Source organism: Macrobrachium rosenbergii, chromosome 43 (genome assembly GCF_040412425.1).
Source record: "Macrobrachium rosenbergii isolate ZJJX-2024 chromosome 43, ASM4041242v1, whole genome shotgun sequence".
NCBI classification, from domain to species: domain Eukaryota; kingdom Metazoa; phylum Arthropoda; class Malacostraca; order Decapoda; family Palaemonidae; genus Macrobrachium; species Macrobrachium rosenbergii.
In genome coordinates, this window is record NC_089783.1 from 28,836,625 (window position 1) to 28,851,624 (window position 15,000).

General features: G+C 36.9%; 2 protein-coding genes across 7 annotated transcripts in view; both read left to right on the forward strand.

Annotated features, from left to right (window-relative positions):
- Positions 1 to 9,325, forward strand: part of LOC136828698 (organic cation transporter protein-like) — a 24,673-nt gene extending 15,348 nt beyond the window's left edge. For all 6 annotated transcript variants that reach the window (XM_067086829.1, XM_067086827.1, XM_067086828.1 and 3 more), the window contains 7 exons: positions 640 to 808; positions 1,555 to 1,693; positions 2,014 to 2,192; positions 2,876 to 3,036; positions 3,826 to 3,890; positions 4,250 to 4,369; positions 8,839 to 9,325. In XM_067086829.1, the coding sequence (XP_066942930.1) occupies positions 640 to 808; positions 1,555 to 1,693; positions 2,014 to 2,192; positions 2,876 to 3,036; positions 3,826 to 3,890; positions 4,250 to 4,369; positions 8,839 to 9,039 (1,034 nt within the window). In that variant the 3' untranslated portion in view covers positions 9,040 to 9,325. The remainder of the gene's footprint in view (positions 1 to 639; positions 809 to 1,554; positions 1,694 to 2,013; positions 2,193 to 2,875; positions 3,037 to 3,825; positions 3,891 to 4,249; positions 4,370 to 8,838) is intronic.
- Positions 9,326 to 14,588: 5,263 nt separating this feature from the next.
- The window catches only part of LOC136829035 (organic cation transporter protein-like), a 15,578-nt gene continuing 15,166 nt past the window's right edge, over positions 14,589 to 15,000 (forward strand). The window contains exon 1 of the mRNA XM_067087422.1: positions 14,589 to 14,691. The gene's annotated coding sequence lies outside the window, so the exon portion shown is untranslated. The remainder of the gene's footprint in view (positions 14,692 to 15,000) is intronic.

Consider the following 15,000-nt stretch of genomic DNA (forward strand, 5'->3'; position numbering starts at 1 on the left):
CCCCAGGGTGCCACGGCACCCAGTTTGAGAACGATTGCAGAAGCTATTTCATTCTAATAGCAAAATAATTTGAGATGCATTATCATGATGAGCTAACTACTTTCTAAAAGACAGTGATTATCCTTATGATTATAATGGAATGATTGTTTGTAATATGTACATAGTTTTCAGAAGTCTACAGCAGTACATCATCCATAAACTGTATAATTATATAATAAACACATATATCTATATATATATATAATATATATATATATATATATATATATATATATATATATATATATTCAGAAGCCCGTAAGCGCTGCCAAATCGTCCACTATCTGTTTATTATATAATTACACAGTTTATGGATGATGTAGACTTCTGAAAAATATGCACATATTACAAACAATCATTCCATTATAATCATAAGGATAATCAATGTCTTTTAGAAAGTAGTTAGCTCATCATCTCAAATTATTTTGTTACTGGAATGAAATAGCTTAAGCAATTATTCTGTATATATATATATATATACAATGAGTTCCTTTCTTTTGCCACGAAAAGATACTAAAAGAAAGTTTCTACGCAATGCGATACGCTGTACAGAACTGACCTTAGTAAGTGTCCCTAACCTTGACCTTTGTAACACCGCAGCACTGGAGGTGACTCCATCCCGTCATCGGAGCCTGGTGGGGATGCTCATGGGACTGCCATATTCCATCTTCGTTGCTGCCAACGCCATCATCGCTTACTACATCAGGACCTGGGAGTACCTGCTTCTGGCCGGCGCCTTTCCTGGGGTCATACTCTTTCCCCTGGCCATGTGAGTGAAGGGTCCGTGTCTGAATTCAACTTAAACCCTTGGCTGGAACCGAATCTGATTTGATTTTGTGATACATCTGTAAAGGGAAATGGATGCAAACCTAAATTTGGGTTTAAATACTCGTAGGATATTAGTTTTTAGTATAATTGTAATTACAGTATATTATGATATATATATATATATATATATATATATATATATATATATATATATATATATATATATATATAATGAACACATGAGCACGTGTATATATGTTTGATACATATTTATATTGGAAACTGATATTCTGAATGTTTAATACATACGTGCATATATATATATATATATATATATATATATATATATATATATATATATATATATATATATAAATGCAATGCCACGAAGGAAAGTGAAACAACGGAGTAGTGCTAGGCCTTTCGAGTTACTGTCCTTTGTGGCATTGCTTTTATTTATATATATTCATCACGTTCCATATTTTCGTGATTCATTTATACGCACACGCATACACACACACACACACACACACACACATATATATATATATATATATATATATATATATATATATATATATACACAGTATATGTATATCACTCAGAAGCTCAATTGTGGACGTGTCAAAAGCATTACCGCTCTTTACACGAGAAGTTCGGTTACATTCCATACTCTGTCAATATTTAGCAGTTAAGGAGCCGACTAAGTTAGCGCCCATATCACAGAAATTGCTCGTTAAACTTTAGGTATATAGACGAGTCCCCAAGATGGTTGGTGCAGAAACTTCGAGAAGAGAAAGCGATTCGTGTATTGGAGAGTGCCGTCAATTTTAACAACGCCAAACTGTCAGAGCCAGTCGACGTCACGGTCAAGAAGTTGGTAGAGGTCTGTGATTACTTTCTGTGTTTATCTGTGGTGTATGTAGGCAGGCGTGAGAGAGAGAGAGAGAGAGAGAGAGAGAGAGAGAGAGAGAGAGAGAGAGAGAGAGAGTCGTAACTGAAATTTGCAACTAAAAAAGTATGGATGTTTGAGAGAGAGAGAGATTTGTAAATGAAATTTACAACTAAAAAAGTGTTTATGAGAGAGAGAGAGAGAGAGAGAGAGAGAGAGAGAGAGAGAGAGAGAGAGAGAGAGTGTTTATACTTGAAATTAAGAGAGCTAGAAACCTGCTGTCAGTTAATGGTCATGACATTTCTTTATCCCAGGCAGCCAAAGAATCTGCGGGAGCATCAAATAGCCAGTCTTTAAGATCCCAGCTGCAGGAATTACTGAAGTACGTTCGATCTCCTGCCATGAGAGTCATCCTGATATTATCTCCTACACTGTGGTTCCTGCAATCCTTCCTTTACCTGAGCGTTGCTGTCAATGCAAACAACTTTACAACGTAAGTACGGCAAACAGCACAGCGAATTGTGCGATCTAACTGCATCGATTCTTTATCGACTGTTAGTCTTCTAGCGGAACCTTCTTGTATAGTGTTCGATTCAAGACCTCAGTTTTATCTTTTAATTTTTAAAAATCACCTTTCTATCTGGCACTCTAATCAGAGAACTGGTTCATCTTTCAAATACTGCTTTCTACTTCCGTCTTTCAAGTTTTAAACTACATTTTAATAGAAATAAAGCTTTCTTCTGTTTATTTTGTTATCCACTTAAACGAACTGACGCATTTAAACCCGTCTCATGTTTGTCAGTTTCCTCAAACTACCTCCTAACCGTTGCCCGTCATTTAAACCTTACCATCAATTAAGGATAAAGTCAAAGCAGCTTTCTTGCCTCTTGTAAGAAAAAAATTCTCTCACCATCACTCAAAAGTTCTTGACAGTTTTCATAATAAAACCTGAATTCCTGCAAACAGAGAGCATTCACATTACTTCCACATGGTTCACCCACATGTAACTGCAACACCCAGACGTTATAATACCTAATTCAGCGTGAAAACTACAACTCCCTTCCTAAAACTTAAGCTAAGTAAGCATTTCTAAATACACCTCATAGTTGCAGTTTATGAACGTTATGTATATGCTAAAATATTTCAGTCTTTAAAGTTACCGCTTGAACGTGACAGGTCTGGGCCATTCCTGTACATGGCACTGACGGGCCTCATGGACGGCTCCGCTATCCTCCTGAGTACTCCCTTGGCGACTCGCCTCGGGAGGAAGGTTATCATCTTCGCAGGAATGTTCGGTGGGGGAGTCCTCTTCTTCCTGGAGCTTCTCGTCCCTTCTGGTAAGATGAAAAGAATGTAGACTAGTGGTTAGGACACTCTGTTCATCAGCGAGAGGCGTCGGGTAAAGGCAGGATGCTTGAGCATCTTACATTGTTATTCTACTACTTTTAGAAGAGACGTTAAATGAGCCGGTAGAGCTGCGGACTGTCACTCGATGGGCCAGAGTTCAATTCCCCTGGCCGGCTGATGAAGAGTTAGAGGAATTTATTTCTGGTGATAGAAATTCATTTCTCGCTATAATGTGGTTCGGATTCCACAATAAGCTGTAAGTCCCGTTGCTAAGTAACCAATTGGTTCTTTGCCACGTTAAATAAGTCTAATCCTTCGGGCCAGCCCTAGGAGAGCTGCTAATCAGCTCAATGGTCTGGTAAAACTAAGGTATACTTTTTTAGAAGAGAACTTAGAACTGATTTCATGTACCTGGCGCTGCGTTCACTGTGTTGCACTGCAACCAGGGTAGAGAAGGGCATGGTGGCCGGATGCCTCATCCAAAAAAAGGTGTTTCTGTGATATCTAACTCGACATTTCAATATCTTGAAGTATTTCAAAATTTATATTTCTAATACGATATATTCGTCGTGGATTGTTATCAATAAAAATTCACTTAAAACTAATTTCATTTTTCTCAAGAGAAATTAACAGTAGTTGAGACATCAGTAATTTTCGTTGTCTTGTTAACAATCATTCAGTTTTCACAATTTTTTAATCTAAGGAATATATTCATCACATTTCAGGGATTTTTTTTTTTTACTGGATTGAACTTAATGGTTCCCGTGGTTCCATTCCAGGTTATGGCTGGGCAAGGTGGATCTTGGTTATGGCTGGATTCCTGCTTGTAGGTGGTTCGTTCCAGGTAATGACCTAATGGCCTTTCATTCATACTCACGAGTAAGTGTAAAAATCAAAGGCAGCTTGTATTTAACACGTTAGGCTCAACTGGAATTGCTCACCTGAGAGCGAGTCCAACGAACGTATTTTCGTCAAAGAACTCGTTAGCAGAAACCCTCTTCTGATCTGGAAAATAAAAAAAAATCTTTGCTTTAATTTCTTATATATTATTGAGCTAATGTATTATATATTACTGTTACAAAATCTTAAGTTAATTGTCATTAGCAATTATGAGATATTGAAATACAATAACCATAATTCATTAGGGATCCTATATTCTTCACAATAAGGGTTTAACAATAATTCCACAATGATTATTTTCAGGTGAATTATATCTACGGTCCAGAGCTCTTTCCTACAGAGACCCGAGCCAGAGGATTTGGTTTCTTGAATCTCCTTGGCAACATCGGCTTCATCTGCACTCCTTTTGTAACTGAAAATCTGGTAAGAAGATTTATTTATTTCTGTCTGTCTGTCTGTCTATCTCTCTTTGATCTGCAATTCATTTCAATACTTCATTAATTACTCGATTAACTTTATGTTTAGGTAGTTCCATCATTCTGAGATTTTTCTTGTACTATTGCACCTCAGACTTATTTTACCAGTTTTGTGTAAATTTTCTCAGCTACATGTCAGTGCCTATTTTTAATTTTGAACCAGGCCACGATATGAATCCTGGTTTTGAATCTCTGGTGTAAGTTATTCCCATAGTGTTGTGAAATCGATATTCAATAATATTTGTCGCTTAGTATTTGCGAATAAGTGACAAAAATTCACCTAGCGACAAATATCAACAACCCAATCACCCAGCCTTGTCCTTCGCTACGTAGCTAAATTCATGTCCAAATTCAGTGAAACTCTGGAATTGTCGATTTTCACCATTTTCTCCACTGCCCTTCGTACTTCACATCTCAGTATATTTAACATTTGATTTTCTACGTTGTTCATTTACTAAGGATAGTCAATTTTCCAGATTAAGGTTACATTGTTCCTGCACTTTCCCTCAATGCGTTTAGCATCCTAAGAGATGTCACCACCAGAACTTTCTGTCACTTATCCTGTTTCAGACCTCCTCTTTACCTCTTGCTTTTTTTTATGTTCTTATTGCTTCTTTATGATAATCCCTAGTTCGTTATTAGGTCAGGTTTTCCTTTTACAGGGTAAAACATCAATGAAGTTCTACCCAATTTTCCATAATGTCAACCCACACGGAAACGTCCCCGTAAATTATACCGATTTTTTTTCCACGTTGCGTGTGGACGTACAAAGTCAGTAGAGATTTTAAAAGAAAATCGTTCATTATTCATTACGAGCTTTTTATTTAAGCACCGATGAATGAGTTTATGAACACACACCACGATAGCCGAGTCAAACCAGTGTATATATATTTTTGTAATGTCACTCGACAGTTTATATGCTAAAATATTGTTCATTTGTTACTGGCACTGAATCATTAGTGTCACTCTCAAATCCATTCCGTTGTCATGTATATATGGATCTTGTGAACTTTCTGAAGCTTTTACCAATACCATCTGTGTGATACAGGCGAGCACCCTGGAATGTGTTGTCAAATCTGCTATACTACATTGTACACTTTTTACCTGAATTCCCATTTGGTCTATGCCTGCGTCTATGTCCATTTTAACAAAAAAGCACACATTTCTGGGCCTTCTTTACGGTCTTTGTCCAGCCCCTTCCGTTGCTACTGCTTTTCTCACTAACTATTCCTCACCAATACTCATCAAAATCCATCTCCTCTCAGTCTTCGAGATCTCGATTTAATTTCCAGACACTGGAAATCACACCCCTCTCAGCAACTTCTTCACTTGTAAAGGTAGCTCAAAACTCCTGTGTCGTCTTTTGGGGTAGTCCTTGTGTTGCTCATATCCAACTTCATTCTTACCAGCTTCGTAGCAAGCCCATCCACACACTTTCATTTCCTTTATCACAAACTTTCATTTCCTTTATCGCTATCTTCTTACACCCTCACTTAATATTGCAGTAGCTCACCTAACCCCAATTGTGGAATGCTTACCATCTTCATCCTCAGTACTTTAGTATAATTTTTCTGTATGCCCAAAGCTTTGCTCAGTAATCTAAAATGATTAATTTTGGCACTGGAGAAGGTAGTTTGGTATAATCGGGACTGGATAGCCGAAGGCAACTACTCCTTTCCAAAGATCATGCCTGGGCGTGCTTACCAAAGAACTCGGTGTGATGATCGCTGTTTGGCAGAGATGAAATAACAGTTTATTCTTTCTTGTGTAGCAACCGTGTTACGCTTTCACACCATGAGCAGTAATGCTCCATGAAGCCATTCATTACGCAATAAAACCTTTTATCCATTAAAATTTTGTCTACATGGCTGTATATCCAACCACTGTCTCCTTCACAGTCAATGGTGAGTCTAGCCTACCCAGCCGTTCATTCATGTCAGCACCAAATAACAGTCTTTCCTTTAGATGTGATATCGACAGACACTGAGTCTAGTAAAGAAAACAAAGTACATCTAAAGGCTCTGAGCCAGAGCCGTATATAGAGAGAGTTTGGCCAACCTTTTGACAGGGCGCCATCTTGCTCCTGTACTGTTCAGTCGCGCTTACGCACCTGAGCGATGTCTCGGCTCTTCTCTCTTTCTCTTATCATATGCTGCTAATTGTTAACTTAAGCTTTGTATCAACCATTATGATGTTTATTAAAACACATGATAATTTAGAACTTTATTACAGTTTTAACTTTAAAATACATAACAAGTATTATATAATATACATTGTTTCAAAATTCACTGTTTACCTATATTCATTACAGCTTTTCTCATCATCATACTTTTACTCCCTAATTCACTTCCTTTTGATTTTAACGACCGAGTCTTGCGAATGTTCTCGTGTTTTTTAGCATAAATATATAATCTTAATGTGAAGAAAAACTTCAGGAGTCTACCCTTAATGTCATGGCAAGAAGGAAAGGTTAAATTTTTTGTCTGAGTGTTTGCCAAATGCACTAGTCGTCCTAATAAATTACTCTTGTTTCCAAAACTATTTTCATTGGCCCTAAAAATATTTTCTGCAATTTGAAATAAACTGAGGCAGGCATCTGTGCTATAAACTAAAGAGTTTTTTCTATATTCTTTTAAATGAGTCAACCTTTGAGAAGGATCTGTCTGTGTTGACTGGTTGCTCTCTATTGTTTGAAGACAAAACGTACAATGATTATTTGACTTTTTAACCTTTTTTATGCAGTAACCAGCAATATAACGAAGGCTGCTCAGTTCTGCTTGATTCATTAAATTATCACTTGAGAATTGGTCAAAATCAGGTTCCTCAGTTTCATTTTCAGCATCACCACTTGTTTCAACATTTGGCTTGTTCAGAAAGTCAGCTAGAAACTCGCGGTCATCTACGTTATAATTACTTGCACTTGAACATTTCAGAAATTGTGCAACTGATATCATTTCAGAGACTGTCGAAATTCTAAGGCAGTTGGCACTGGGTTTTTCAGTCTTATGGAGCTAAACAAGTTTTCTAGGCAGTCTTGGGTGAATCTGGATGTCAGTAGAAATCTGTGACCTTTGGCCAAATAATGACTTTGGAGATTAAGAATGGAAGTGGTAGACAATATCACTCCAGTTTGAACTGGCTTCCACTGTGCATTAAGTCCAATACGTATTTCATGACACACCCTTGTAACTTGCTCAAGATGCAGTATAGCTTGCTTATAACAGGATTCATCGACGTTACTTAGTGCAATGATTGGATGCCTACTTGACATTAAATCGAACCACTTATTTATCAGACCAATGAACCAAGCTGTTAGTACTGAAGTCCCGCTTTTACCGAATTGCTAAAGAAATTTAAAGCACCTGATGCTTTCATTTTCTCAAAATGTGATGGATTTACATGAGCTTCAGAGAGTTTTGGCGCAAGCTTCAGACCTTTGCCTTCCTGAAAAGATATTAAACTTCTGACACGTTCAGCTGTCACCTACATAAAAAAATTAACTGTTATATCTGTAAAAAATAGTCTTACCTTCATCAAACGTAGCAAAAGGTTCATGTTGATCATCAAACTCTGATGATTTTGCATAAGAGTGTTCAGCTCGTATACGTTTTGCATGATGTTCGTTGATCTCTGTGTTAGTAAGCTGTCTTTTCCTTGGTTGTTTCCGTAATGTAGAATTTGATTTTGTGAACTTGGTTGGAACAGCAGATAACTTAAGGCGTTTAAGACCATCAACTCTTCCCGTTTCGTACTGATCATCCTCAAAATGATCCTAAAGTTAAAATAAATTATCGTTAACTGCAGGCCTGAATATCAGCAATAAAAATATGTTATTTAGTCATATGATATATTTTACTAGCAGTAAAAACGCAAATGTTGCACTTATGAAAAGTAAAGAGGAAAAGTCTTGAACTTACCGAACATAAATAGGATCTATCATGTGCTTCCCAATTTTCTCGTTTCACTTTAATTTCCCACTGCCGTCGTCTCTCTGGGTTTCTAGGGAATCTGTGCATCGTTTTACCCTGTCCATACTGTACGGAACAGCCTACTGCTACACAGCAAACCATAGGAGTAAAGCATGTAATTTACCGATAATTAATAAAACACTCTTCCGTGTGCGACGCGTGTGTGCCGTGACGGCTCTGACTGTGTCAGGGGCCAGGGCATAACCGTAGCAGGGCGGTCAGACAGAGGCAAGATGGCGTCCATCGGTTAGTGACCTTGCCTGAGTGGTTCCGAGCATGGCCAAACTCTCTCTATATACGGCTCTGCTCTGAGCGTCTCAGGAAGAAACATACGAGGTCCAGAGGTTTTACTGTCATAAGACAACTCTGATTCAAGTCGTTAAATATTTCTAGAATGTTGTCTTACCAGACTATCTCCAACTTACTGCTATTTTCTCTGCACCCATAGGCAAAGCACGCTTGGTGGACTGGTGGCGTTTTCTTCGGCGTCTCAGGTTTGCTGGGCAGCTTCACCATTCCTCTTCTGCCGGAGACGCGGAACAAGCCGCTACCGGAAACGCTGCAGGACGTCGAGGACAGGAGGAACAAGAAGCTGATGGAAAAAGCCAAGAGGAAGAATGAAAGAGCTACAGAGGAAAATACGACGTAAATGGAAAAAAAGGACATCTGAATGGAATGACTAAAAGCACGCAAATGATGCGTATTAATTTTAATAATTATTGTTTTCTTTGCAATAATGTGTTTGTACGACTTCAGTCGAGATTATAACATATTTCTGTGAAGGAATTACCAAGTATTTCACCATCACCAAAAGTACAAAAAGATGAATCATGCAAAAATTTGAAGGAAAGAACTCTGTCCATCTGTCTCTTGCGAGAAAAAAAAATAGACCTAAAGAAGTTTTCTCCACCAGTGAATAAAATTGACAACATACAGAAGTATAATCATTATCATATATTTCTAGTTGCATGCAAAATTAAAACTGGTTTAAAATTACTAATATGTTCCGCAAAGTAAAAAATTATCCCAATGTCAGGCAAGAAAATTTTTGATATAAGAAAAAGTTGTTATAATTTCTAAAAGCAAGAGCAAATTTTAAGGATTTTTTCCCTAAAGATAATATACACCCTTAGTTCCGTTTTTTCGGGAATTACCAGAGCAACAAATAATAAATATTGGTTATGAATGTCTGCAGCAAATAGCCCCTCAAAAAATTTCTGTGAAAAAAATATAACTATTTGTGCTTTCGGAATTATATTTTTTGCATATCCATATGAAATAAAATCACATAACCTTCGACAGCAGGATAGTGAAAAATGTCAAATAAGGACACATTTAAATTCTCGAAGACTGTGATAAATACATAGATAAAGAGGAATTGTGGCCGATGAACTTGTTACGCTTGGAAAGTAATTTAGGAAAAATACTTTCAAGACTGGCAAAATAGTTTTATGAAACAAACTTATAAGGAAAAGGGAGGAATCTTAGAATGTTGGAATTAAGGGGAAATAAAATATGTGGAGCTTCGGGTGGGAGTTGCTGGCCTTCTTAATGCTGCTGCCTTGGCGTCTGAGAGAAGGGAATCTTTTTTTTTAGTTTTCACTTTTGAATTCAACATGCTACCAATAAACGTAGTATCTAGAGGGAGAAAGGGGGTGGGGAGACGATGTAGATACGAAGAGGACAATATAATTAAAATAGGATCACATGGCGATGTGAGGAATAACATCGTACGAATCCATGACAAAAAAATCCATCATATTATAAACCGATGAAAATTGTCTTTTTTTTATCAGGGAAAAGTAGGTGGAAGAAAGAATAGAAGAATGAAAGAATTTGCAAAGAAAAACTAATTTGCAAGTAACGGAATATCCATTCTTTAGCATAGAATACCAACAGTCTCACTACAATTGCAAAATATGGCCCTAAAATGGCTCCCTTGACTAGGTTGTACACAAAAGAAAGTCGTTATATCTTTAGAATTAAAATATAAGGCACAATTAATGGTTAACATTACATCTAACTGATTACTAATAGTTTGGGGGATCAGTCATGGTAACAAACAATCCAGAAATTGGATAGTGAGAAATGAAGGAGAAATATTGGTTGGCGGGTAACAGATTGGCAAAATAATAATTAATTAGGTAAGTGACTTCTTGGGAAAAAGAAGCGCTCCCATCCCCAGAATCAATTGCAGTTCTTTGCATTGTACGGGAGGTGGTCGGTAATAAAGGCATAGGAAAAAAAGGAACGGGAAAAAAGTCACAATTTTGGCTAGGAAAAAAGTTACATTAATTTGTGGTGGCCGGTAATAAAGTTATAGGGGGGAAAATTCACAATATTTCTTGGGAGTCATTATCTTTTTGATACTTACAGTCTTTTATTTGTTTATACGGAAATCCCCAACGGGCTGGTACTAAACACGCCGCAAAGGTGGATACATACCGGGTTAAAACCCTTGGGGGTCACTGTCTAGAAAAAAAAGATTATTGCGACTTTTTCCTGTGACTTTAATACCTGGATTCGCACGGAATAATAATATATATATATATATATATATATATATATATATATATATATATATATATATATATATATATATATATAATGATAAAACCATACGCCCTTTTCCCTTTGTGGGGGTTTGTTAAATAGCAACCGAATGTTTTATCGGAAAAATATGCGCTAGCACTTATTTACAACTTACAAGAAAATGCTATAATACCTTTCAATTTCTGTCTCTTTGATATGTGCAGGTGTGTATGAGTTTATCCTAACTCAGCGGGTAATTTATGTATATACAGCGCAAATGCAGATGCCTTTACACTTGATTCCGGTAATTACTAACCTTTTTTTAATCACAGCTGCCAAGACTACGTTCTAGACTCTATACCCGAACAGTCTGGTTATTCGCACCCCTTAAGACTGAATATTGCTTTGGGCGACCACGTCACCAGCAAGACCTACTAATTGTCCGATGATCTGTGCTGTGGTATCTGCTGGAGACAAAGGAGTAACAGGAAGTCAAGAGAGAAACTGTTGCATTGCCATGGAGATACAATATTAAATGTTGAAAGGAAATGTACAATTGCTACAATAAAGCTTTACACATATTAAATGCTATTGCTAAAAATTTATGATGATGTTCTATCAATAACAATTTAAAGATACACATAACTATTTTCATTTGGCTTGCTTAAGTAGCTGACGTGGAAGGAGAAATCAGACCTACCACCAAAATGTGATTTTTTCTATTTTCATTTATGAAGCGAATCCTCCAAATATCTCTTAAATGTTTAAGTAATATTTAATACGTAATTTTATGTTTCTTGGACATGCTAGACTGGCTACAAAGAGAAATTTTACTTCATTTCATCTTCTTTTCAAAAGACTAATGTTGGTTGTTCCGAAAGCTTGAATGGCCAACAGCGTGAAAATGACGACCTTATAGATTTTATTCTGATCAAATACTTACGAAGATCAAAGACTAATTACTTACCAAGTGCAGACAAGCTTCGTAGAAATTATCTACATGAATTAAATCTATTGAAAATAATAACTATGAGGACGTGGGACGTGCCATGGTTTCGAAATTACATAACCTAAAAGAACGACAGGCAATCTAAGCAAAATTATGTCTGTATTTCACGTGTCATTCCAATGTACACAAAAGAAACAGAGTTCTTCTTACGCGGGTTAGAAATTAGTATACATTTCATTTTAACAATATTTAAAAGTCAACCGGGCAATGGATAAAAATCAAAGACTTTTGGACAGATAAAATGATAAAAAGACCAAGAAAATAATAGTACAGGCTTTTTAAGCCAGATGTGTACGATACAATGCTTGTAAGGATTCATTAAGAATGCATCAGCACATATTTTTGCCATTTTAATGCGCTAAACAGCAACCGAAGGGAGGAAATCTTTCAGTTCCTCAAGAATTTTTCGGAAAACACTGCAGAATTTTACCGAATCCTTGCAATAAAAGCGAGAGTGGCTGATATTTCTAAAGCAGATTCTCGTCTTAGTGCTTTGTTGGTTTCAATATTACGTGACAGCGACGTAGGCCTACATCTCAATTCGTTTTCAGTTGTCATTCTAGTCTTTGCAATACAGGAATGAGCATGCAAAACAATCCCCTCCCTCAGTCTCAGTAAATATAGTCATAGACACAAAATAAAAGGCGTTTGTTTTGCGTGTTGATTTGAAGGAAGCAGGATTACATTTTAAGGGAAAATCTCCATTTTGCCGAGAATTTGCAAAGCAAGGAAATTATCAGAAATCAGCCTTACTATTTCATAATTTCTCTGATGAGCATTTTTTCCTCGTTGTTGCAGTTGCTCTTAGAATACAGCAATATACTTAAAAAATATTTGGAAGTGCTGGAGAGCGAATAGCGTAAACTATACACAATACCAAAGTACTGTACGTCCATTAATATCAACATAGGTTTTCAGTTTTTTTTTTTTTTATAAATTCTGTAATACCACAGATGATTTTTGCGTTAACATTATCCAAAGAAGAATTTTCGACCTATAGCTTCAAATGAATAACAATGAGATTACATTGTATCGTAGCTAGTACTAGCCACCTCCTAACTATCACTGAGCAAGGTGTCAGATCTGTAAGCCTCCCTTGGAGAAGTGAACCTGCATTTCCTTGTGGAAATCTATTTAGTCAAAGTCCAAGGGACCTTCCCTAATCCCTATTCCCTAGGAACCCCACATAAAAAGGTCAAGGTGGATGCTTATAGCTATACCCCGCCAAGCACAAAGAGACCTCTCTGGCGTGGCGTTTAAAGATCTGCCCTGTTGCCAATTTTACAAAACAACAACTTGACAGACCTTTGAATGTCTTTGAGACCAACCCTGAAGCTATAATTATAAGATTATAGGAGCTGTTTTTCATTTCCAGGTATCTTAATCTCCTTCCTATTCCGCCCTGCTTAGGATTTGTTTTCAGTCCATTTCTTCTTCACAACCTATGAACAATAACCCATTTTTCTTATTTTTTACAGACTTGTCATTGTATGTATAGCCCATTTATAAATATTTGACATTTTCGTCTAGACAAGGAACATCATACAGTATTTACATCTAAGTAATTGTAAGGGTAGGCTGTTTGTATAATGAATTGGCGCTCTCTCTAAGATCCCGTGCTAGCACAAGGCCACCTTAACCTTAACTATTTTGTCAGTACTTGTAGATGTACATTTATCATTATTATCTGTTTGCATACGATTGTTTATTTTCTCACTCGTCCAACTTACTCTATGTTATGCTTTATTTCATATTTCCTTGCTTACTAATTCATTCTTTAGCTATGATTTTAAGAAATCAAGATAAATATAGAAAGGGGAAATACCTTCAAACATACCGTGACCACTGAAAGTGCCCAATGGAGACAATCTTAAGCTGCTTATTCGTAGATTAAACGCACGTGGAGATGTTTGAAATATTGGCAACAGCGCCAAAATGAGATGCCATGTTGATAGAAAATCTGATTCCGTTTCTTGTTACTGCATAAAAAACTTTATCAGTCGTGGACCTATGTAACTGACTTACAATTCTGCGTAACGAAAAAGGTATTTGATTATCTGTAATGGGAGAAATGGTTTTATCTCTCTGTTGTTGTTAAAGATTTGGCATATATGCGGAGATTAAACACACATGGGGAGGACCCAAACAGCCCCATCAGAGAGCTCATTTCATTTTGGTTTTTGTATAGCTGACAAGGATCCCAGATTTGCCCCGACAGAAGCTAGAGTGGCTCCACTTGGTAGGTGACCTGAACTATCTTGCCACTGAAGGAGTTGGTTCCACTTACTGAGGAATAATAGCTGATGGTAACTACTAGTTGTTATAGCTCTTGCTAAAGCGTGAGCGCCATAAATCACTGTAGTTATCATTGGTTGGCAGATGGATGATAACAACCCATATACTCACACTCATATGCGCAGTAATTGGTCTATAAAATAAATTAGTTAAAGGACCTCTCAAACATCAAGTTCTCGAGCACGGCAACTGAACAGGCATAGAGGATTAGATGAAAGTGACTGAAATAAGTTTCAGCCTTGTTAAAGCCATAAACCAAGCAGAGAAGATAGAAAGGAGTAAAAATAGGCCATTGTTAATGGTATTCGAGCATTATATGCTCGGTCATTCCTCTCTCCTCGCAACAGTGTAAACCAGAATTTCCAACGGTCTCGACAACTGTAGCTTAGATCCCTCCGATAACAACGAGAGTAGTATGTTCGGTCTGGCTGTACTGTGCAACGCTCATACCACGCGGGAGGACGTGTGAGTGGTGACCAAAATAATGAATTGACCTATTAATTACTTGCTGGAAAATGTGGTGACTCAAAGAATCATTTGCAAAGGAAATACACTGACCTACAGAATTATTTACTGGAAAAAATGTGATGACATAAAAATACTCCACAAAAGGAAATGAAATTACCTAAAGAATTATTCATTGGAATAATGTGATGACCCAGAGTATCATTTGCGAAGGAAATGAGTTGACCTAATGAATTATTTATTGGAAAAATATGATGACCTAAGAATCATTCACATAAGGAAATGGGCTGACCTGACGAATTATTTATT